The sequence below is a fragment of the Pomacea canaliculata genome, linkage group LG3 (genome assembly GCF_003073045.1).
Source record: "Pomacea canaliculata isolate SZHN2017 linkage group LG3, ASM307304v1, whole genome shotgun sequence".
NCBI classification, from domain to species: domain Eukaryota; kingdom Metazoa; phylum Mollusca; class Gastropoda; order Architaenioglossa; family Ampullariidae; genus Pomacea; species Pomacea canaliculata.
The window spans coordinates 15,406,676-15,431,969 of record NC_037592.1 but is presented as its reverse complement, the minus strand read 5'-3'; the positions used below and the strand labels follow the sequence as shown (position 1 = coordinate 15,431,969).

The 25,294-nt window shown below is 43.3% G+C and overlaps 1 protein-coding gene across 1 annotated transcript; it reads left to right on the top strand.

Annotated features, from left to right (window-relative positions):
* LOC112558957 (transcription factor ETV6-like) lies at positions 1 to 25,178 on the top strand. Its single transcript, XM_025229727.1, has 10 exons — positions 1 to 356; positions 8,094 to 8,230; positions 8,611 to 8,718; positions 8,836 to 8,943; positions 10,227 to 10,319; positions 13,948 to 14,190; positions 14,971 to 15,041; positions 17,887 to 18,055; positions 19,092 to 19,338; positions 19,688 to 25,178. Exons 2-10 carry the CDS (start codon positions 8,116 to 8,118, stop codon positions 20,658 to 20,660), a joined length of 2,127 nt encoding a protein of 708 aa, XP_025085512.1. The 5' UTR covers positions 1 to 356; positions 8,094 to 8,115; the 3' UTR covers positions 20,661 to 25,178.
* Positions 25,179 to 25,294: the final 116 nt, after the last annotated feature.

Genomic DNA, 25,294 nt, shown 5'->3' with positions numbered 1-25,294 from the left:
ACTTCACAGTCCAGCAAGTCCCAGCCGGTTATCGCTAGCTCGTGGTTCCTAGAGATGGCGATTTCTCGAAAACCTAGGGTGGCAGGGGGTAGGGAGGAGGCGGAAGGGGAGTATGAAGGAGTGGAGTTGCTGTTTCTCTCTCTCTCTTGCCTCCCACCGCCTCCGTGTCGTACGCACCAGGTAGAGGTCCCACCCTGGGGGCGCGTGACCTGCTCGCTCACTCGCTGGCTGTAGCTGCTACCTTTGGTGGGTGACAGACGTATAAACTCGACGGGTGGCCGCCCCTCGCAGCAGTGCACCCGGACCGTGAGTTCTTCTCTTGCATGGAGGTTTAATTCTTGACTTTTCGATGTGAGGTAGACGGCATTATTCTCAGACATTCTTGCTGATTGCCCCTCCTGACTCTTTCTCTCCCTCTTTTTTCTCTGTCCTTTTCTCTTATTCACTAAATCACTTCATACGTGCATCTATGCACTTTCAGTTGTTTTTGTTTTGTTTTTGTTTTTTGGTTTGTTTTTTTTTTGTTTTGTTTTTTTGTTTTTTTTTGTTTTTTTTAAGGGGGAAGGTAAAGGTAATCGTCTCAATGGATTTAATTGCTGCAAGAATTCATTACAAATTCTGTCAGTACTAAGCAACGGTGAATGCGACATCCTCATGAACTGTCCCCGAGACAAAGTACAGACGAGTTCGTGTGTTTTGGTTACCGTTGTCATTTCATGATGATTTAGCCTTATATCTACACAGAGAGAGAGAGCTTTATATCTATATACAGCAGCGGTTCTCAACCTTTTACATGTGGCGACCCCCCTGACGAACACCGGTACGTCCGCGACCCCCCTTAGCCAGCTAGGTCGGTGGAAGAGCGGGGGGGGGGGGGGGGCAGCTTTAGCTAACCTCGAACGCCGCGTCGAGGAAATCAATGCAATTCAACAACGGAAGAACAAAGTTCGTATCTGCAAGAAGTATAACTGTTAATGAAATTTTACTAAAGCTAATAAATATTATTTATTGGACACTCACTTTGATTAATGAGAAGGTTGAGCCTGCTTGCTGTTGCATAAAGAAGCGAACCTGGGTGCGATGTTCGTACCCACTGCTATTCGCAGCTCAGCCTCTGCGTCCACACGATTTCTGTATTTCGACTTCAGTGCTGCCAATGCTGAAAATCCTTGCTCACACATATATGAAGTTGACAATGGCAGCAGAACTTTCATTGCTTTCTCAGAAAGGAGAGGATATTCACCGTTGATGCTAATCCAGAATGTTGTCACTGGTGTTTATTGAAGACCATTTTCAGGGATTGGTCACTCGAAAGGTCGATGAGCTGCTCTTCTTCTTGCGTGGACAACCCGCTTGTGCTAGGATCAGCCAGAAATGGATTACGAATCCAATCGTATTTAGTCACATCAATTTCAGCGAAATAATGCTGAAACCTTTCTTGCAGTCCGTTTAGATGGGCAATAATTACATTCTTCACCTGATCAAGATTCAAGTTGTCAGCCTTGCACTTACACAAGCACGGAAACATCAAAATATTTTCTTGGCGTATCTTTTGCGTCCACAACGAAATTTTCGGACGAAAGCATTCATCTTGTCAGTTGTTTGTAATATGGTGGTGTAATATAGGGGAGTCAGCGATGAGAGATTGGGGGAGAAAGAGGGCAAAAGGCGAGAGGAGGGAGATTGGAGGCTTAATTGTTGAGAGGGGGATTGTGTTTTGAGTTTTGGAAGTGAGAAGTCACTGCATGCCGAGACAGTGTACTTGAATAGGAAGAAGAGATTTGGAGTTTGAGCCCGCACCACTCGGTTACACAATGTAAACTAATTCCACTAATACCATATAAGAAACTTTTTTTAAAAAATGACCACCTTCGCGACCCCCTTGTAGGCACGTCGCGACCCCCCAGGGGGTCGCGACCCACAGGTTGAGAACCGCTGATATACAGGCTTACACGGCGCCAAGGATGCCTGTAGACACATCTGTGTGACGTACACACCAGGATTTACTGGAGGCAGACAGGATTGATTTTGTGTTTCTTGAGCCCTGAGCCAGACGGTTCGCCTGGTGCAGAAGATGCGCGAAGTTTGCAGACAATCTGGTTCGTGCAGAGGAGGGTGGGGAGGAAACATCGTTGGTCTTCAGTTTGTTTCTGTAAAACTGGGTCAGGAGCTAATCTAGGTATTGTGTGTACTAATACTGGGTCTACTTTATAGGATGGATTTTTCAGCTACTTAGCACGTGTAACGAGAAGGTTGTCAGCAAGTCATCACCTGATTAACAATGTCAGCCACGTGCCAAGGTAGTAACGAGAACATCGCGAGGAGCGTGACGAGGTCATGAAGGTTGTACAGAATGCTTTCAAAGAATCGGTTTCAATGGGATTTATACTTGTTCTCGCAGCATGTCCTGCGTTCACATAAGCATGGAAGATACGGGTATAAAGTATACAAGCAGAAAACAGAATACAGAATACTGCTTTCCTTTAGTCCAGCAACCAAAAGAAGACGCACAGGCGCACGTACAAGTGAGTACCTAGAGGGCGGGTGTGTCTGTGTGTGTCGGGGGGTGGATAGGATTTCGTGCACATGAACTAATTTGAGTGGGTGGGGTTCTTTCTCGAACTTCCTTATCTGAGTTGGAAGCCGTTGCTGCTGAATTGGTTTTCGAAACGAAAAAAATGGTTGTTTTTTCTGTGATGTGGCTTCTTGACATGCAGGCTGCTTGCTGACTTTGATGCATGATGATGAGCGTGTGCTGTTGTTTGTGTTTAGCAGGTTCCACTTTTTGGAGTGGAGATAGAGAATTTGCATGGCTTTTGTGTTAGAGAAATGGTAGAAGGCGATGTTGGACGTTCGCTCCATAGCTTTCTTCTCCCACACAAATCTTGAAAACAAGCGATTAAAAAAAAAAAACAACCCAGATTAACAAGACGAAGAAAATTTGTAGGATGACTAGTCGAAGGAAGGCAGAGATTTAAAAAAATGTTTTTTAATGAATTAAATCATAGCGAATGCAAGTCGCCAACATCTAAACCCACGCTTGTGTGATTGTGTGATTGTGTGTGTCCTATGGGAGACAAATTTGCTGTAATTCAAAGGATTCAGAATAATGTTGCTCGCCTCATCTGCAGACCATCTAGACATGAACACATCTGACCTATCATTTGCACTCTTCACTGACTGCCAGTCGAAGAGTGTATATGTATAGCTATAAACTTTTTCTTCATCGTTCCTCTCCGCGTCACGACCTCTCCACTCATCTTCTGACACCAAACTTCTTCGACTCCCACTAAGACAAAGACTGTGGACAAAGGTCTTTCTTCTACCAAACCCTTCAACTTGGAACAGATTACCTGTCGGCCTTCGTCACTCTGATTCTCTTGCCACCTTTCAGTCTGAACTTAAGAACATCTTTTCCTAACTACGACTTCACTGTGACCCTGTCCTGACCCTGAGCGTGCATAGCATGTGTCTGTATTGTACTTTATGTATGAGTAGTGTATGTTGTGGATGTGAGCGTGTCTGTTATATGCAAATGCGGGTGCATGGTTGTTACTGATATAGTCTATGCATGATTTATGTACAGCGCTAGGAGCAAACCTTTGCATGTCACTGTATAAATAATAATAATTATTATTGATGTTATTATTATTATTATTATTATTATTATTATTATTATTATTATTATTATTATTATTATTATTATTATTATTATTGTTATTATTATTGTTATTATTATTATTATTATTATTATTATTATTATTAGACTGATGTCGAGACGAATTTATGTAGGAATTTTTCATCAAAGATGGTGACAGCAGGAACGAGCGCGATGAATTTATTAAACATGAGGGCAAAACACTAGGAGGGTGCGGGAGGATAGTGGAGGGAAAGCAGACTGTAGTGGCAGACTGTAGTGTTATTGTCAGCAACACTGGCGTCTAGACAAGCACTACAAACAGAATTAAGCTGATCAGGCGGCCCATTACTTATTTCTAAAAGGAATTTAGGACCGCGGACTGTTACCTCGTAGACAGTAAGCTTTGCGGATTAAGTAGAAGAAAACAAATACCGAACCGCTTCCAGCATGGCAAAAAGTGTGGAATCGTTGTATGTCCTGTGAAATGACAGAAAAATGTTTAAAATCATTGCGGTAGAGGTGATGGCAATGAGTCTTGGCTTTTTTTTTTTTTTTTTTTTTTTTTTTTGAGAGAGAGAGAAAGCTGTTATTTTGGCATGCTGTCTCAGTCTCTTTGGCGATCTTGTGGTGAGATTGACACAGTACAGATAGAGAAAATGCCTAACCCTAAAAAGCTAGTTTTTGCATGGATTGTTAAGTTTTGACAAGGTTGCCAGTGTTTGTGTGTGTTGGTCTCGGCCAAGCTGTTCTTTCATGTGGCATCTGTTGACAAGATCATTGTGCTGGCTCAGCTGCAACACCGCTTCCCACACTCGCTTCTTGTTCAAAGTATTTACTTTAACAAGTAAATTATTTTATTTACCATTAATTCTCCGTACTCACTTGACTCAAGTATATTTTTAGGCCTGTATTTTACTGTTTTAAAGATATTTGCTGAAGCTTTGTGCTCAGTAACCGTGAACGATCTGGCATTCTGTTTCCTCTCTACTTCGTTTAGCAGCGGCCTGTCACAGACCTATTTCTATGGACGAATTGTCCACGTTTACCTTTAAAACGAGACTAAAAGCCAAATGAGCTTTTGGTTTAACTATCAACATTAAGAAGAGCAGACGATGTGAACTTTCGTGTTGCCGGAGGTACAAAAGCTCAAGCTTCACGGTCTGCTGTGTTTTCAGTTGATTGGCTCTCAGTCGTGGAAAGCAGTGGTCGTGTACATTATTATTATTATCATCATCATCATCATCATCATCATTATTATTATTATTAAAACAACATATAATATTATTTATTGCAAACCCTGCCTGCAAACAAGTTCATTTTTAAATGCATCGTGTAGATAATGTTAATTCACAGATAGTAATTCACATTCTACGGCTGTCTGCAAGGGGTTAATTTGTAAGCAGTAATTCACATCACATTCTCCGGGTGCAGCATGCACAGTCTGCACAAGGTTAATGAGTCGGTAGTCATTCACACCACAGCCTCCGTGTGCAGCATGCGACGGCGACAATGACATTAACTAACATCTTCAACGGCAGCAACTGTGACATAATCATCAGCTGATGTCTAGACTATTGTAAAATTTAGAAAATTTAAATTTAAAAAAGGGGTGGAGGGAACTTGGCAAGGACTTTAATATCTACGAGAATATCCTTCTAACCAACGTGTCTCAAAATACTGAATTTTGTGCAGTAAAGCGGGGAAGTAGATGATGTGGCCATCTTTAGACCGTCCGTTACAGAATACTTCAGGTAGATTGAAGTATTTAAAAAAAATTACAACAGTTGTTGTTGAAAATATTCCTGTGGAAATCCTCAACAAAGTCTTCTGCAAACTTTCCGGTGGAACGAGTTGTTGCTGTGTTGAGGATGCGGGAAGAGGAAGATGAATTCGTGCATCTCTAAGTGCGCATGCGTCAGAAGTGTGTTAAGGATGGGGTGGGGGAGAAGGGGCAAAGGTTATCTAAAAACGGTCTTTTTTTTTAAACGTGTTTTTTTTTATAACTGATGATCTTCCTCTTACTTCCACCTCACAAAGCCGCGCAGGCTGGCGGCCCACGCGTCCTCCATGCTAGGGTGAGTGTTGAGGCGCAGACCGCCGACAAGACTTGCCTATAAGGCTAGAAGTGAAACGCAGTTTCTTTAAATGAAGGTCGTGAGGGTGAAGAACGGTTCGTGCACACAACTAAAGCGGATGTTTGCTTTTGTCAGACGAGGGGGCGCAGTGCGCATGCTCACGTGCACTGGGCAACAGAGGGCCGGCAGCTGGTCTGAGTAATTGCACTGATAGAGTTTGTTGTGGCTGTAACACTACAGTATGGAGCACAATGTTGGTCGTTATACTGCAGGATTGTTGTAAGACCACTGTGCCCCTGTCACTCAGCTCCCACCACACTGGTACTCTCCCCTCTTTATCCATTTCACTTCTCTGTCGTTAGGGTTTCCTTCCTTTATCCCGCCTTCCTTCTTTTTTTCTTCCGTTTAGTGAAATAGCATGACTGAAGGTATTCACTGTCCACTAAAGAGTAATTATTATACTAAACCATTACTGTAGGCACCCGTAAAGAGATAAGTACTCTACTACTTAGTATTTGCGAACCAAGTACTAAAGCATAGAAACAAATTTTTTTTAGTTATGCATGTTTTGTTTGCTAAATAAATGTTCCCGTTCTGCTAAACGAAAATCCGTTGATGTCGGTGCTTAAGCAATTGTTGAAAAAATTATATTCAAGTATGAATTCCAACGAAAATAAGCGCATGTGATGACAACTCCAGACTGCTTGCAATAGAGAACTAATTGCACATGTTTCTAAAACAGTTTAAAAGTAGCAAGTTTAGAAACTTTTTTTCCAAAAAGCTCCTATACTATTTAGATGCCTTACACGTATGCGAAAAAAATCAGTTTTACAAACGTTTTAAAATATACAGTGTACTGTGTTTCTCTATTCTTGGTTATCTCAATAGCTAACACCCAAAAGTGTTTAAAATTAGAACCTGCCACAGGTTTTATTGCAAGTGTTGCTGTTTAATGTCCGAGATAACAGAAGAAGGTCGGCAGAAATCTTTGGCGCACCATCACAGTATGATAAGGTGGGGCCTTTTACCAGGTTTGGGGCCTCCACTCTGGGGTAGGTGTTCGTGCATGTGATGTCGATACATCAACGACTACAAACTCTTACATTTGAGGCCATCAGTAAAGACTGAGCCTGTGTAGCCATGGTGAGGTATGTGACAGCAGTTGCCGCTCTGGGTTGCAACAAGTAGCTGTGTCTTTAGATGGAGATCCCTGATGTCGGCTGTTGCTTCCTCACACAACGGAAAAGAGGGGCGGGGCTCAAGGTTTGGGATTTCCAGCCGAACAGGACGTGGGCGTAGATGGCGCGATGTTATTAATGATAACTAGTCGAATCATTTTGGTCTCACTTCAGTGAGAGTCGACAGCGCAAAAAGCTGAGAAGTATTTGAGGTTTGACTTTGCAATGTCAACTGCTTTTAAACTGCCTTTATCCCTCCTTCTCTTCTTTTCAGTGTCTTTGCCATTAAGCTCTCTCTCTCTGTGGACGTTTTTCACCCGCTCTTAATTCTGATCCCAAAGGTTTTCTTAACCGGATACATATCGTCACGTATGTGGGACTATCTTTAGCAACGTTTGTAATTAACCCTTTGTGTGAAAACTTTGCCAGGCATAGCCACATTCTCGACGATATATGTCCGTTTGTTTTGTACATGAAGAGCTATGCTCGAGCGGTTGTTTCTTTGCACGAGTGCAGCGGTCTTGCTATCGGACGTCCGTTTAAAAACATGGCCGCCGAGTCCACGCTAAGGGTTAAAAGCTTGTAGGACGAAAATGCTTAGCTAGCCCCTGGTGATGACAGCTCACAGCCACACTATATTTAACTCCCATGTGAATGGTTTGTGTGTGTGTGTGTGTTTTGCTGCTTTCAGGTACCCTAGCAAAGGCAGTCTTATGTGTTAAAAGATAATAGAAAACTCGATCGTGACAAAACGTAGAGTAGGGAGGGTGTCTGAGGTTGCGAAGGGGAAAGAAATCTGGCTCAGGGGACATAACTAATGCACTTGTTCTCAGAAGAGGGAAGATCGTAGTTTCTCTTTTTCACCTGCCATCGTCAGCCCCACTTATCGCTGTGTCTGTCTGCCTGCCTTTATTTTTTTTCTGTATTTTTTATTTCTGTTTGTCTGTCACGCTTCTCTCCGTCTTCGTTCTCTGTATCATGTCCTGTCATGGTTTATCTTTCTCTATCCTCTTGCTGTCTACCATATCCTGCCATCTTCTATACTGTCTGTCATGTTTCGGTGTCTGTCCCGACTTATCAGTATCTAGCTGTTTGTCATATCGAGACATTTTCTATGCTCTTGATGTCTGTCATGTCTTACATTATTATTTTCTGTCAAGTCCTTCACATCCTTTATCTTTCTGTCTGCTGGTGTTCCAGAGAGGACAGACGCGCGCGCGGGATGTATCCCTGGACCCCGCCCTCGTCCACTGGCGGTTCCATACCCGCTTCCGCACACCTTCAGCACCACGTGACCAGCCAGTCGTGTCACATGCAGCTCTTCCCCAGCGACATCAGTACGTCACAACATGGCGGCAGCTTGACCTTTCAGTGTCGTCCATATCCCTGTTGTTACTCTGTGCTTATTTCACGGCATATATTTTCTTGCCATGGGTTAGGGTTCGCACTGACAAACCGAGCAGCACTTCTGGATAATAATGGAGATAATGGCACAGCAGGATATAATTAAGAGTTGCATGTGACTGGAGCATTTTTTTACTTGTCTCCGTCATACACTGATGATTGAAATCCTTTTAGAAACCTTAGTTCTCGACACCTGTAGATAGACATTGACTACGTATGTGCTTTGATACCAACACCACGATGTTATTCCTTTGAATTGCAGTTAAACGATTTTTGTTTTTATTGCAATGTGTTTGGTTTCGACCTTTTGTAGTTCCAAGTCCCTACATGTGGACAAAGGATGATGTCAGGGCCTGGCTGAAATTTTGCTCGGACGAATTCTCCATCCAGCATGTACGACCGGAACGATTCGACATGAATGGTGAGAATAATTAGATTGTCTGTCCGTCCTTCCGTCCGTCCATCGAAGAATATACTTTGCAATACTATTCAAGATTTTAGTACGCCCTTTGACCAAATTGTTTTTGTTTGTCACCAGGCAAAGCCCTGTGTCTGTTGAATCGCAATGACTTCATGGAGAGAGACCCTTCGTCAGGGGATGTCCTATACAACGCCCTGCAGAGACTTCTTCAAGGCAAAAACGACAGTAAGTTGTCTTCCGTGAAAAGAAGTGTGCTGGTGATGATGATGTGCTTCAGTTTGGAAGAAAGAAGTTTTAGGAAGAAGGAGTATCAATAATTTAATTACAAAATATGTGGACGTTCTGTCTTTTATCAAATTTAATTATTGACATAAGATCGCTGATTTTTCAGACCTATTTCGTCATGGGTATCTAATAAGACATGTTCTTCTATCAAACATATATAATAGTCGATACGTCGAATCCAACAAGAAGATCCTTTTGAATAAGTTTTTTATGACTGTGAAATTGAATATTTACTATTGCCCGCCTGTGTCATCAATCTTTGTGTAACAGTTTTATCAGGGAGCTGTAGATTGTAGGATACTTAAGTTCCAGAAAAAAATCTTTCTACAACTTCCGTAGCTAGAGATCAGGTAGCCTAGATAAAACTGACCTTTGGTCAATTTTACATCCAAAATTATGATGCTTAGTAAAATTGTGTTATTTATGAGCACGAAAACTTTCATAAACCCAAAACAAACCTGTACAAGCTTTTGACGAGGGCCACTACTAAGCTGTTTAAAAGTCTTTGTTAATTGCGACGTAGAGATGTAGTCGTGACATCTTCGCGAGTACAGGTAAAAAAACGAGGTGAGGGGAAGGAGGTGAGTGGTGGTCAAACAAAACCGTTTCCGTGGGTTAACAGGTGAGTGTCCGCGTGAAGCGGGAAAAGTGTTTTCCTCCCATCAAGCGGACACACACCTGTTGACCCACGGAAACTCCACGGCGTGGACATGAACGCCAGCGCTGCCCACAGTTTCCGTGTGAACCACCACCACGACCACCGAGGGCCTCGAGATAGCCAACTAAGATGGCGCACGAGGAGTGGGGAAGGTATAGGGAACTATCCACAGCGGCAGGGGACTAGGCGGAAGTGTGTGCCTGTGCGCGCATGCGTGCTGGGAGGGTTGCATGTGGGATCTGCACTAGTGAGGCTAGCAAAGCACGGCGCTGGTCTGGCGTTCTGCGTGTGTATGTGAATACAGAGAAGTATCTATATACACACTAACATCAATTAGCTGTGGAAGTGCTTTAGTTGGTCAGTTTGTTGTTGTTTTTATTTATTTTTTTTAAATCTGCTGGCATTTGGGGTAGCTTGTTTCTTGTGTAGATGAGAAGGAAATGTTAATGCGCACCTCACCCACAGACCTACACACACAAGTTAGAAGAACTCAGCTACTGATCTCCATGTTGTAATGACTGAGATCAAGAGGGTTACAATGATATGACGTCACTTCCTGTTTCAGTATCCAGCCTACGGCCGCCATTTTCTGGCTCAGGCAGTCTCAGTCCTGGCTTTCCGCTGGCCCCGACTCACGGTCTCAAGGGGCATGTGCCAGGTAGGGTTCCAGATGTCGCTTTGCTGTCTTCCTTCACTTGTTCCAATGATCTGTTTTATAAAGACAAGGGAGAAAATGTACCGACAGTTTGCAGTTGCAAAACAAACAAACAAACAAACAAACTGTGGTCAGACACGAAATCTCCAAACACGAAGAACTCTCCACAACAACCCAACCAGCAGCAGCGTTCACTAAACTGAAACCTAGAAAATTTCTCCTTATTTCTCTCTCTCACTCATTCTCCCTAGCCATCCCTCAGAGATATGTCTAGTGCCCTAAACGAGATCTGAACCAAGCCAGCCAATCCTCACTGTGTTGGTGACAGTAGCTAACTGTTGCGCCACCAAACCTCCCGAAAATGAAAGACGGGGTGGAAAAGCCGTTATCGTCATAAGGAGAGCGAGTTGTCTCCGCTGTCTGTGACAGACTGTGGTGTGACGTAGCAGCAAACAGCGCCGTCCACGCACTTGTGTACTTCAAAGTGGTAGCACCTGGCGACGACCACCTTGTCCGGGTGGCTTCACTCTTCTTGGGTGCACGAGAAAGGAACTCAGGGGGACTAGCGGACCAAGACAGTCTTTGCTATTTTAAGAAATGCAGGATGGCGGGGTGCACGTGTGCGACATCCTGGTCGTGCATACCTGTTGTCAGCACCTGTTTGCGCAGATTTCACTGCTTGCATACTCAATTAGACCGGCGCTGGAAAGTGTGTTTGACAGGATAATGAATCCCAAACTGAACAATACTTTAGCTGGTGCTATTCGCTAACAGATTTTTGTCACCTGATACCCGTTATTAATGCGCCATTTTGAAATTCTGGAGGGTTAATGGGTATGGAAGGAAAAAGATGAACGGCAGTTTTTCAAAAACAAACAAAACTTTTTATATCTGAATCTTCAGCAGCGTCTTCGCAATCCATGTGTTCATCTACAGTATAATTTTTTTCATTCTTTGTTCACTCTTTTTATTTTTTTTTTTATTTTTTTTTTGTCACATGCCCTACTGACGCTTACAAAGGTGAATGTGGCTTTCAAGTTCTTTAGATGTTGACATGTGTTTTAATTAAGCATTGGAAAAATCATTAGTCTGAGTAAAAAAATACCAGGGTGTTTATAAAAGCGCTCGGCTGAATAGTCAAAATAACTGGTATAAGACTTCAGAGAATTTCCGTTTGTTTTCCTTCTTTGTTCTTTGTTTCTTTATTTTTTGTGCTTTTATTTATTTGTTTGTTTCTGCATTGTTTGCTTGCTTTTGTTTGTTTGTTTTTCTTTGTTTCATTCGTTCTGCCTTCCCTTCCTTTCTTTTGTCCTTTTCTTCTTCTTGAACTTCTTGTCCTATTGTCTGTTGTGTTCTTTCACTAATTTTCTTCTTTCATCTTATCTGTTTTTCTTTCTCTACACACACTTTTTCTTACCTTTCGCCCACCGCCCACCCTCTCACTGATTTCGCCTGCATGTTTTCGCCTTGGTTGTCAGAGGACAAAGCAGCTCATCAGTTGTATCTACCCCGTAACGGCCTAATGGCGCTTGACGGCGGCGACATCCGTAAACATTTTTGTTAAACTCCCCGAGCTCGACAGTCGAGGGGCGTGCACAGGTCCTGTACTGCTGTCCTTCATGTCCAGTAACTCCCGCTAACAAGGGCGCTAACTCCTTGGAACCACATCAAAGGGACCAGCATTTCGCTCTTCACCAGGACTGAGTCTGTACTTGCAGTCGCTGGACTGGAGCAGATGAGGCTGCGAGGGCGAGGACTCAACATGTGATGAGTGTGAAGACTTTTTCAGTTTCCCTCAAGTTCTCGTTTTCTCTGCCCACGAAATATGTTGGGAGTTGTCTTGAGAGTGGTGACACGTACCCGGTAAAGCTCAAGCCAACTGTCACCAGAACAGCCTCCTTCTGTCTCTCTATGTGTGATGGGCACGCTTGATCTCTCTCTCTCTCACACACACACACGTACACACTGTACACGTACATGGAAATAGAATAATTCCTCCATTCTTGTCGCAGTCGTTTGAAAAGCTCGCAGCTTATCTTATCGTCAAATAAAGAGACTCGTTTCCTGATACGAGCCTGGCGGTTGCCAACAATATAACCCGGAAGTGATTGGGGTTACTAGCCGCGACCACCGGTTGGTCTGTGGCAGGGATTCCAATGTGACCCCAGGTCACGAAACCTCAGCCACAGGGTGTAGCGATACACTTCCTCTACAGATACTGCTTTACCTGTGGGCGTGGTCACCGATAGTCCATGATAATATCGAAAAAATTTGCATAAAAAGACCATTTGATCTCATCTATCTCCTTTATATATTTCTTCCTCGTTTGTCGCCACCTCCTCTAGCTCTTCATCCTCATAACTACTTTTCTATTTTTCTGTCTATCAAACTTTTTTTCATCTTCAAATGAAAATCTAAAAAGCATTCCTCTTCTCCTCTTATTGTCCTGCTTCATGAATGATCTTGAAGACTGTCTCGTTAAGGTCACCCCGTCTCGTTTTAACAAAAATCCGGAACTTCTTTAAGTACAAATGCTGTGCGTCAGTTTGTTAGCCGCAGCGACAGTCACTCCGCTAACCGATAACGGATGAGCTTGCCCTCACACAAGAAGTGCGCCTTGCTAACCCGGAACTGTGTTGGGGACGTGTACAGGGGCTCGCTGGCTGAAGCCCAAACAAATCTCGTGTCACCTACTCAGCCAGGTCCCCCTCGGTGGCTTAGCACTCATTCAGGAAGTTTGCACTCCCGTGAGACAAGCGGTAGTTGGGGTAACGCTCGAGAGGAGTCGCGCACACATCGTAAGTTATACCTACACCATTTTTTTCCTATTCGTTTTCGGGATCTTTGGTTCTCCTGGAGGCAAAGGGGAGAAGCAGACCTGGGGGGTAGTGGTGGTGACTGAGCGTGCATGACGACCCACCGTCACGCGACGACGTTCTCACAGGACATGAGGAGCCATCGAGTCAGTGGTTTCATGCCGAGCTTTGAGAAAAGAAGGACCCCTGTGGGATGTAAGGATTGTAGTTCAGTGTTTGTTGACTGTAGGAGAGGTTTGTGGGAGAAAGGCAGGGTGGGTAGGGAGGAGTCTGTCACTAAGATTGTAGGTAATCAGTGGTCTTGTCAAGTGTTGTACCTCAAAAAGCTTTAGCCAGCCACCTCTAACTTCACCAAGGGACTTTCTAGACATTTTTCTATCACAAGCCGAAAACAGTGAACAGATGTGTGACTGGCTAGATTTACAAAGGCTTTCTATGTAGTAACAATACCAGATCAGTTTTGTTAATTTACTAGAAAAGGGAAGAGAGGGGTGCAAGTAAGAAAAGGAAAAAAAAAACGAACAAGGTCTGAAATAGCCCGACACAACAATAGATTCCCCCATTTCTTGACCATCATCCTTGATACTTCCGTCAGACTGTCTGGACACTTTCTATTCGCTGATTCATTGTCGTAGTCGTTTGCGTACCTGTCGTACAGCGATCTTCACCACGGTCCAGGGCGTTCTCTCCCCTTACCTTCTCCCCCATCCAATCTCTGTCCTGAGGTAATTGCTTCTCCACAGAGCATCACACTGTCTCTACCTCCACCTTCCCAAATAAGTTGTCTATAGAAATGCTTTTTTCTGTCTTGTCAGTTACGCAGAACGGGATCATCTTGTTTACCGGACAAGGGGGTGCGTACGCCAGCGCCGCGGAGAACGTCAGCAGGACTGGATGCTCCGTGGACCGGGTAGACAACGTGGGCAACACCATCGTCGGCTCCCCTTACAAGCCCATCCTGCCCCAGCCAGTGACGGGTGTGACATCACACATGGCGCAGTCGTCCCCCAGCCTGTCCTTGTCGCTGGTGTCCAGCAAACCTGCAGAAGTGCCAGGTAGTTGTAGCACAGTGCGTTTCGCATGTTTTTTTTAACACGGTTTTCTCGCTGTAAGTGTATCTGTAGGTGTGTCGGTGCTGAAGTCTAGTTTGATTTGACTTGGTATCAGTTTCTGTTGGGTTTTTTTTTCTTAAATGCCCACTTCCACCCGGGGATACACCCGTGTTCCTCCACTTCCCTTCCAAGCACTTCCACCCACACCCTTCCCCATCCACCACACACTCATCCCATGTGAAACACACACACACACACACACACACACACACACAGAGGGTATAGCAGAAGGTAAGAGTAGAAAGTTCTCTCTCTCTCTACATCTGACAAGACACTATCGCACTGATGAGTCAGCTTTACTAACTTTATTATAAGTTAATGGTTCAGAAGTAAAAGACCATGCCTAGTTTATCCTTCTCTTCCGTTCTTTCTTTGATTATATTTCATTTTAAAAAAAGAAAACTCAGATTGGTTGATTTACCTATCTCATTCTGTTGATATTTAGCTCATGGTGGCAAGATGAAGTTTGGTAACAAAGTGCACGAGCGTGCTCACTCAGTTTGCTGTATGCTTGCTACCTGGTGTCGTGTTCAGTTTGCTCACCTGTACTTGTTCTTACACTCAGTTGCTGAAACTACAGATTATAAAACACGCACGCAAGCACAACAACAAGGTTGTAGATGAAAATGAACATGAGTCAGATACCCACCACGAGTTATTGTATATATATATATTGTATATTGTATATCTGTGACCGTGTTCATGAAGACTGACATTGTCTTTCAGAATGCGTCCTGAGCCCTGCTCCCACTACAGACCCCGAGAGTGGATCTTCCGATGCGGATTCGTGCACAACGGTAAGTAGTCTTTAACTCCTGCACTTCTGGGGTAGCTGAGTTCTACTCATCTCTAGTGTATTCAAAACCCAGGTGTCGTCCTTGTAAGTCGGACCGCTAACTCCAAGATTTGTGTTTTGCTTTCATATTATAAATGAAATTTTCAGTCCTGAAACTTATGCTTCATAATATCAGAAACATGGATGTCAATGGACGTCGTAAGTTAAATGTTTTGGGAGGTCGGATATGTGGTCAAAATGGAAAACAAACAACAGATGAGACTGATAAATCTTGATTATACACCAGATCCTGCTCGAAAGACAAAGTCATCATTCCTAGCATCATGGTATGCCTTGCATGTGCAAAAACATTTCAAGGCATACCATTGCACCTTACTTTCTCTGCCTGCTCCTTGCACTTCTGACAACATATCTCGCATTTCCATCCTCTTTCGCCCACGAGAACATCGTTCTTCATCCGGGTGCCAATCCCAAACCTTCACAAAAGTTTGTTCCTAAAGTAGGAGGAAACAGCTAGAACCAATATTGACATTATTTGCATATGTATTCATTCCTCCCTTTATTGCCATCCCGACTTTCCCTTGAAGAGTTGACAGTATTGCTTATTATTATTTGTATTTGCAGTGAAAGTATTCCTCCCATGTGTATAGGGATCTTACACAGCTCGTTAATCATGATAAAGCTGTATTTCTTAAGCTCGTATTCGCGTAGATAAGGAAGTGTAGGCAAAGAAATATAGTTTACAACATTCACCTCGGAGCAGATAAAATGTCAGAGACGTTGTCATCAACAGGGAAGTACTTAAGGTCAACAGAAAAAAAATGTCAAGCAAGCAACATGGTTTTGCCATTTCAAAGTTTTTGTACATACTTTGAACGGGGTTGGAATTAGAATCTGCAAGTAATACAAAAAAAAAAAAATAAAAAAATGGACAATCCATATTTACATACGAAAAAATAATATATATATAGTTTCCTTGTATCCCTTAAGCACACACACACACATATACACACACATATGGGTGGGTGTGCTTGGATAACACCCCATGTCTTTAGGGTCAGAAGGTCAGAATGTAAATCAGTGACAAAACAGAAATGTCATCATCAGACAGAGCTGCAGAGTTGTTTTTTTTTTCTCTCTCTCTCTCTTTATTCAGTGCATTCCTTTTGAAAGCCGGGGCTCCAGCAGCCCTTGCTACCCTGACCCCAATACATAGAAGTTACCAGTTACGACTTCGTTGACATTCGTCTCAAATTTCATCTCCGCGCTTGAAGCACACTTTCATGTGGAGTAGTGAAGAGCTTCCGAGGAGTACTCAGTGTTTACTGAATTCATAGTTTTGACTAGGATTGGACAGCAGCATGGACTTTCTTCCCGGCTAACCCTTTTCATCTTTGTCCAAATAAGTTGGATGAAATAGATAAATTTTAGATAAAGAAAGAAAGAAGCGGCTCGTCAATTTTTTTTCAGGCCGGAGCTCGACCGAGTTATTTATTTTATTGGGATTTTATTTTAATGGGATTCTATTTTATTATACTCACCTTAGTTCCTAAACGCTGTTCATTTTTGTTCCTTTGTACTTTTTTCTTATATGCTTCTTTACTTTCTTGTTTCTTTGTTTTCTTTTCCAACCCATGATTTTCTTTTTTTTTTTTTTTTCTATTTTCCCTGTCATACTGAGAGTTTCGTTTTTTAATTCTCATAAACCTAGTGAAATATAGATCGAGAGACTGACAGGTAGACACAACAGATATGCACTCGTAACCTAGAAAAAGAGCAAATTTTTTTTTAAGTTGGAGTGTGGATAATGATCACATGTCCTTTGCGAAAGAGCCATAAGTGGCTGTCACCAAAAAGTCGAGAGATACTGTAAACTGCTGGAAAAATTTATAGAAGTCCTTAGAAAGGGCGGGCCACGACTGCAACCATATTGATTGGAAAGATGGCGTGTGTGAGTGTGAGTGAGTGAAAAGAAGAATTTCTGGGTAGCTGTGATGTCGATGCGGTAGTCGTGTATAAATCTTCGTACCCCAGCAATGTAGCTCTGTGACCTAGTCATGCTGACACTATATATATATATGTGTGTGTATATGTAAAGCAAGCCGGACGAGTCTGTCATGCAGACACATGGCGCAGTCCACCCTAAACTCGAGAGCAACCTACAAAGGTTCTTAATTCTCCAGAAACAACGATTCAAACCCCGGAGACATTGAACAGGCTGTTGACATTAGAGAGGTCACAACGCACAAATGTTCGTGTCTTGGGATCTTAACACAAAGGCTGCTGATATCCAGGGATTCAAAAGGAATACATTTCAGACAAGAAAAAAAACCAACAACAACAAACAAACAAACTGATGTCAAGAGGACGAAAATAGAACGTTTACTCGATTCGTTAGGGAGCACACCCCTTCTTTTTTTTTTTTTTTTTTTGGTAAAGCTTCCACTTCTCGACGTATTCGACCAAGGATCCGTGTCTTCACAGGGCTATGAGACCCTGCGATTTTTTTTAAAATTATTAATGTGTGCAAATAAGCGCGAAAGGGAATGGGTGTAGTAACAGATCAGGTTACGGCTCGCTGCGAAACTCGAGCTCTTGCTAAGTTTTCGGTACTCAGGTGTGTCCGTGCCGCGCCCTGGTGTCGGGTGGGTGGGACTAGGGGTAGAAGGAACTGAAAAGCAGCCATCGTTAACAGCGGCAACATGAACAAATGCATCCTACATTGCAACATACTTTTGCTTCCCACCACACGTACACACACACTGAGGTGCGCCAAGTTCATAACACTGTAGACAAGGTGTGTGTTCTCGTCAGTACTTTGAACTTTCTGTCTTTTCGTTCGACAGAAACTGCGACCTTTGACACCGGCCCTCACGACCCGCGGTTCAGCATGGTCAACCACGACCCTCTGCACGGGCTGGACCAGACCAGCATGCACGGCGATAACAGCTGCCACAATGATGACGACGTCAGCTTTGGAGGAGAAGGAGGTAAGGCCCACGACTACTGACTCAGGTCACGTGATTTAGCAGCTGGATGACGAGAGACCATGCGCGTCATTTTCGTACACACGTGCGTTGTGCTGATCCGTCCAACCGTCCAACTGTCCGTATGGGTGGTACCCATCCCCTTTCCTTCGCTGCTTCTCCACCCGTCTATGGAGACCAACAGCTGGGTCAGCTTTAGAGAAGTAGGTGCCCCACACGGTCTCGAACTCAAGTATTACAGCCTCTGGCGCCGGTGCTACAATCACTGTCCGCTTCCCCGGGGTAGATTGTGGTTCCGGATGTGGGTCCTGGATGGAAGCAGGTGTACGGCACGTGTGTCAGTCAGCAGGCTGGTCTTGTACGACCCTTGTTCTATTTTCTTATCACACGATCCTCTTGCTATCATCTAATCAAGATATTTTTCCCTTCGTCACGGATCTTTATGGTAAACTGAGATAAATAAATGTGACCTCTAGTGTCCTACCCGCCCTCGACAAGTACACAGAAACATGAAATAGTTTGGCGTCCTCTTCACACATCTCTTCAAGCCCACTTACAACACTAAGTGATGTTGATTAAATCTGCTTTATGGTGGATGTTAAAGGCAAATAAACTCAAAGAAAAACATCTAAACCACGGGGATTGGAGGCGAGATTTCACGATTGCTACATCACCATTGCTATTCTTCTTGTTTGTGGTGTTGTTTATCTTGTTCTTATTTTTATGTTTTTTGTTAATCTTTTTGATTTTATTTGTTTGTTTTATTCTTGTTGATCTTGTCTTTGTTTTTTTTATTGGTTTGTTCTTGTTTATCTTTCGTCGTCGTTGTTGTTGTTGTTGTTGTTGTTGTTGTTGTTGTTTTTGTTCTTTTCATTGTGTTCTTGTTTTTGTTTTTTTATTTATTTTTCGTTTTTATTCTTCTTCGTGTATATCTTGTTTGTTGTTTATTTATTTTGTGCTTTTGTTGAAGTTATTTGCTTTATTTATTTTTTGTTTGTTTTTACCTCTTTATCATTTTGGCGGTTTCTTTCCTTTCAATGGCATCCCATGTGTGTCGTCTTCAGACTGCCGGCTGCTGTGGGAGTTCATCTACCAGCTGCTGCAGGACCGCAACAGCCGCGAGTACGTGTGTTGGGAGGGCAGCAACATGGACCTGGTCTTCCGCATCGTCAACCCCACTGGTCTGGCGGAGCTGTGGGGGCAACAGAAGAACCGCTCCAACATGACCTACGAGAAACTGTCCCGAGCCCTGCGCTATTATTACAAGATGAACATCATCAAGAAAGTGCCCGGCAAACGACTCACATACAAGTAGGTTTCTCGCCTGTTTAATGACGGGTTTGTGTCGATCCAGGCTGATCATCCAATCAGCAGCGACAATATTTAATTTATATTTTGATTCTAGTCGACTTTGGTACAGAAAACAGTTAATTTCATAGGATTACCCTACAGCCAAGTAGCAGAGGTCGAGACAGACGAAGAGAAACTGATATACTAATGACAAAAATATTGTCCATGATTGACCTGTTGACCTGAAGCAGCGCCGAGAGTCTGCCTCAGAGACTGGCCCGATGTACGTCAATGAAAACAGCACGTTAATGATGTAGACAATGTCACATGCTGCGACATTTATTAAAACATTCCCCTCCCTCTGCCGCAGGTTTCTTCAGCACCCGACAAAAATCCAGAAAGGACAACGAGGGGCTAAACCTCACTGTCTACGAAACCTGCCCACGGCCCCACTCAGACCGGTGCCCAACTCCTCCCCAGCAGGGACGCAGCAGCAACCACAGCAGCAGCAGCAGCAGCAGCTCAGAGCATCACCTGTGTTGCCGGCTCACGTGCGGTCTCCTGCGGACTCGCTTCCGCCATCGCTGTCTCCCGCAGTCATTCTGAACGAGGACCTGCCGCGGGCCAGCTCCAGTCCACTTCCGGGGTCACCAGGTCGCCGCAGCGCCCCCACCTCGTACTCTTTTCCGCCCACGCCCGTGCACATGCCTCCTCTGGCCGCCGGCGAGGGAGGGACGGGAGGAGGAGTGGGTGCCAGCGTGTGCTCCACCCTCAAGGATCACATCCTGCGGCAGCTGCAGACCAAGCCCGAGCCATGCACGAGGGATTCGACCCTGACGAAGCTCACTGCCACGGCCAGCCCGTACGACCGCCGCAAGCCTCCGCATCTCGTGGCCAGCCTCAGGCGACATCTTGTGTCCGGCGAACCCCTGGCTCCAGACGATTTCGAGTATGGAGAGACCGGGTACCAGAAAATGGAATACCAGGAAGAACCTGAAGATCTTTCTATGAAGCCAGCTCTTCCCTCTTCCGCCACCTCATCGTCATCGTCTCAGTCTTCTTCATCGCCGTCTTCATCACCATCTGCTTCTCTCGTGTGCCCTGCGTCCTATTTTCCCTCAGTGTTAACTGTGTCGCGCCCGTCATCACCTCTTAATAAAGACGAGCGGAAAGAGGAGGCGGACGATGACAAGAAACTGGCAGTGATGAAAACAAACGGTGGGATCGCGACCCCCCAAAACTGCTCAGACGGTCGGGGATTCCCAGTCTTTCCTGAGTTAACCCTCAGGACCGACACCTTGTCGATCGTGAAGACAGAGCCACTGCCTTTGTCTGCCTCGTAGTACACCAAGCATCAGTCATGCTTCTGTATCCGAGCTTTTCAGCAACTCTTTCCATTCTGGACAACTTGGTTGTATCGGACATGTTCTCATAGCAACAACACCTCAACCCCGCATCGAATAGGCAGAATGTTGAGAATGGCAACCCTAAAAATGATATTTTTGTAGCTATTTTTGGAAAGGAAAAGACCCGATATGCACTACCCAACGTTGTTTAGTCATAAACGCGATTTGACCGAGTGTAAACCTGTGTTTACCAAGTACAAATGCCAAGAACGGTTAACCCTGGGTGGCCCTCGCGTAAAGCCTTCTCACCTTCCATGTCCTTGTTGCGGAGGCAACTGTAGCCTTGGAGACCACCCCGGTACTGGGACTGAATTTTCTTGACACTAAATAAACAACAGACAAGAAACAGCAACCAGAGGGTCTCCCACACAGGCCAGCCAGGTGTATCACTGTATAGAATTTTGTGTCCACGGAGACGAATGGTGTGAGGCAGAATGTTTCCAAGGGAAACAACAAAAAAAACTATTTACTCCTGCACGTCCGCAGGTGACTTCGGAACATATGACAAAAAAAGTATGTCAGACTGAAAAAGGAGAGAGTGTTCGCCCGATGACAATCTCTTAAAACCACCACTACACCACAACCACCACCACCACTAAACTCGACGACCGCCGATGAGACAGTTCCCCCTGTTTACGGCGAAGTGCCTGACTTTGCTTTAATCTTGTTAGTTTCTATTTGAAATTTTAACTTATTTTCGTCGTGGACGGGGCGAACTTGTGACTTTGTGTGATTTGAATCGCTTGCTGCCACACGTACCTGCCACTGTTTTCCGTTTCCAATACGAATGTTTGTCTACCCGTATCTTGACAAGAAATGCCTTGGCTCTGCTATGTACCCGCAGAACACATTCCCTACACGATCTCATTCCATGCCGTCTGCTCAAAGCTCTCAACTACCACTCTCCTTGTTTGATACTCCCAGTCATTTTTTTAAACCCAAACAGAAAAAACAGGGTGTGTGACTGCATTGGCTACAACAATTTGCATATAATGTGCACATTTGAAACCGGATAATTATTTAGTTTTTTCCCCCATTGTATCTGATGTTCCTACCAGGCACGTTTATTTTTCAAATGATAGAACGAAGTCTTTAAAATGTGGCAGGTATAAGCGAGCTAATATTATTCATGTTAATATTATTCGTGTTCAACAGAATATTTTACATTTTGGGAGGATGGTGCAACAATTTTGACCACGGTGAAAACGGAGGGTCACTTCAATAAAGAAGAAAATATACAAACCCGCGCATCAGTGATAAGAGTCGTGATATTTTTGTTTATGTTCACCAGTCAGTAACAAGTTGGCAAAAGACTTTGACATTTTATGAATACTTAAAACAAAAAAACAAAGACCATAATGTTTAGAGTGGCCACCTACATCTCACGAGAACAGATGTTTTACACTCCAACAGAAGAGTCATCCTTTTATGGCAGTGTTAAATACTGCTAGTAGACTGATAATAAATAATTTGGATAAACAATTAAATCTTTCTCTGTTCAAAAGCAAAAAAACCCAAATTGGATCTCACTCTGGATGTTTGTCCTCCCGGTCAATGTATAGCCTAATAATAACTCTAGAGTTGAACGCGGGCTCTCTGAAGCTAAGTAGTGTCAATAAGCCTTCACTTTGCTGTAGTGTAAGGAAGCGGCATCAGTGTACAGTGTACACTAATCTGTACAATGACAAGGGAACACAACTGCGTCCTGTAACGACAACCCATGTGTTGCTGCCTGATGACTTGCTGGAACTGATAGTGTGAGTCTTGCCTCACCTGAGTGACTGCACCTAGCGCACATTGGTTGTTATTCAAGATGTTTGATACTCACAACTGAAGGCACTGCCGCTTGAGGCCCAGCCTGTCTTGATCGCTCACAAAGATTATATGCCATGGTGCTTTCAAAGAAAGTATACCCTAACAGTGCTTATCTATAATGGCCTTTTCAGAATTTTTAAGTTGCTGTTTTCTTTTTTGAGTTATATAAGTATGAGGTTCTTTCATCTCTGGTTGACTATTGTAACATTTAATTCCGCTTGCTGTTGCGTGCCACACTTTGTGAATTGTGACTTTTTTTTTTTTCAAAGTATGATCCACTTTGGGAACCATGACCTTTGACTGGGAAGGCTATGCTATCTCGGGTTCACCCAGAACCAAAGAAACATCAGCCAGCACTTCTAAAATGTTATTGAAATCTGTTTTGAAACGAGACTACCCCCTAATGCTCTCTTTTTTTTTTCATTTTATATAGTATTAATTTTAGTCCGGTCATTAATGCCTTCCCTAAAGCAAAAGAACATTTTATGTTAATAAATCCTACGAAAAAAATTTGTTATACATATGTATAAAATGCTTTGGTTCAGCTGGTTGAACTTTGAGCTTCTTTTCCCCAATATATACAGGAAGTGTCGGCTGTGCTGGTGTTGATGAGGCGTGGCACAACGAACAGAAATTACAAAAATATTTGTTGAATATTGGAATTGCATATCATAAGATTTGTCATCCACGTGTTGAATCCAGTGAGGCACATCCGCTTTCTGTTGAATTTTTATTTTGAAATGTTACTCCATCTCAGCCGTGACATAGTTGTATTTTTCTGTGTATGGGCGTCTCATCATTGTTATACATAAATGTGATGTTTCATCTGTCGTTGTGTACCTGATAATGAACGTTTTTATACTTACGCAAACCACATTACCATCTTGTACATGGAACTAAGAGAATGCTACCCCCTCTTGTAACAGAATTGTCTTTCTCATGTTATTTGAATGTTTTTTGGTGGGCGTACGTAATAACAAGTATGGTGATAACTCGCATGTATCTTCATAACCTCATGTGTCCGAATTGACCAGATTTGCAGACAAGCCGGTCACACTCTCTCCGCCTAAAAATGAGGAGGTGTTGTCACAAGCTACCTGCTTGTGCTCATAATATTCTTTGGCTGGTAGACTAGATAATGTACACTTTAAAATAAAAATCACATTCTTCGAGGAGGTCCTGTGTGTGTTAAGTTTGCCATTTGTTTCTGTTGTCCCCTGCAAGTGACTTCTCCTGCATTCCTTCGCCTTTCTCCCGACAGTTACTTCCATTCCTTGATTTGGGTTTGTAACGTGTCTTGAGGCAGTGTTCCACTGGTGATGAAAATGTAAATAATGTGATTTTTAAGTACAACAAGAAATAGACGCATATTTGTATATCTTATCCAGTTCTCATTCCGTTATTGTTGTCCGTAGATCACAATCTTTCCAATTTTTGTGATATGCTTAACTTTTTTTCGTTAAGCGCTTTGTTGGAGGCCTTTTGATATAGACTTATCGTTTCGAAGTGCTAGCTGCTGTCTTCTTCTTATACAGTTCTTTTCCAAATGACCTTCACAAGAGATGGTCGCATTTTTAAGCCACGTACTATATATCCTGACAGTCTGGTTGTGGTGTTTCCATTTTTGTGGTGCCTTGCTTGCTTTGTCAGTTCTGTTGTTAGCAGAAACGCCATCTGCGTGGGAGACAGGAGTTTTATCCTCCCTGACACAGTTATCCCCAGCCAACTTACACCTTACCAATGTTACTGATCCTGATGTTTGGGAGTGTGTCCGTGCGTGTATGCTTGCACATGGGTAATGACTGGCTTGAGTTTTGTGCCTTCAAATCTGTGCCAGTGTGACTGTGTTACAGATATGAAAATTGAGCATCTGACAGTGGCATAGGAACCAGGTTGGGGGAGGGGAGGACTGCTGCCCCCTTAAAAAAGATACCGAGGAGACAAGAATGTGAACATCGTTCACTGTCAGCATGAAGTTTGCCTGCCCCCTCCCCACACACACAAAGCCGAGCATCTTCCTATGACACTGTCTGAGGAACGAGTTCTTTGGAAACATGAAACAATTTTTTTTTAATTATTGTAATTGTCATTTCAAGATTTACATTTATACAGTGCTTGTAATTTTTTTTTTTTTCGTCTTCACTAAGCTGCCGAACAAAGTTCAAATGAAGTCCTATGACCTTGATATTTCAAGAAAATGGAAATCAAAAATATTCTAAATAACTCATTTGAGCTTGAACTTTATCACAGTTTTAAGTTCATGATTATCTGTAAATGAAAGATTTTATTATGGAAAATTATAGATTTTAGCTGTAATGTAAGAATGGCAAGTCTGAAAGCATGTGAGATTATTGGAGAGCAAAAGACAAGTATTTACAACAGCAGATGTCAGAGTTTCTGGCAGAGAGGGAGGGAACAGTGTGTGTGTGTCTGTGTGTTTTGGGTTGCCTGAACACAGAATACTAGGTGGTCATTAACCATTTTAGTTTTCCACTCTCTACCCAAATTTTTAAGCTGTTATCCAGATTTTGAGATTTCCAGCTGATTTAGCAAAAGTCATTTTCTGTTGACTCCATTGATGCGCATACAGCCTCCATCTATACTGTTATAATTCTATTAAACGTGCCTGAAGCTGAAAAGTGATTTGTCTGCTTTTTGTTTTGTTGATGATACAAAGACTTGGTAAGTATTACAAGTATCTTCCACCAAGACCATGAGGCCATAAACTGTATGCACAGTGATTTTGTAGGCTATTC

What these genes read in the sequence shown, in the direction of transcription:
- LOC112558957 (XM_025229727.1), top strand. Translation starts at nt 8,116, where the DNA reads ATGTATCCCTGGACCCCGCCCTCGTCCACTGGCGGTTCCATACCCGCT. An exon ending in TCTCAAGGGGCATGTGCCAG is followed by an intron (nt 10,320 to 13,947) that starts GTAGGGTTCCAG and finishes CTGTCTTGTCAG; the next exon opens with TTACGCAGAACGGGATCATC. An exon ending in GGCAAACGACTCACATACAA is followed by an intron (nt 19,339 to 19,687) that starts GTAGGTTTCTCG and finishes CCTCTGCCGCAG; the next exon opens with GTTTCTTCAGCACCCGACAA.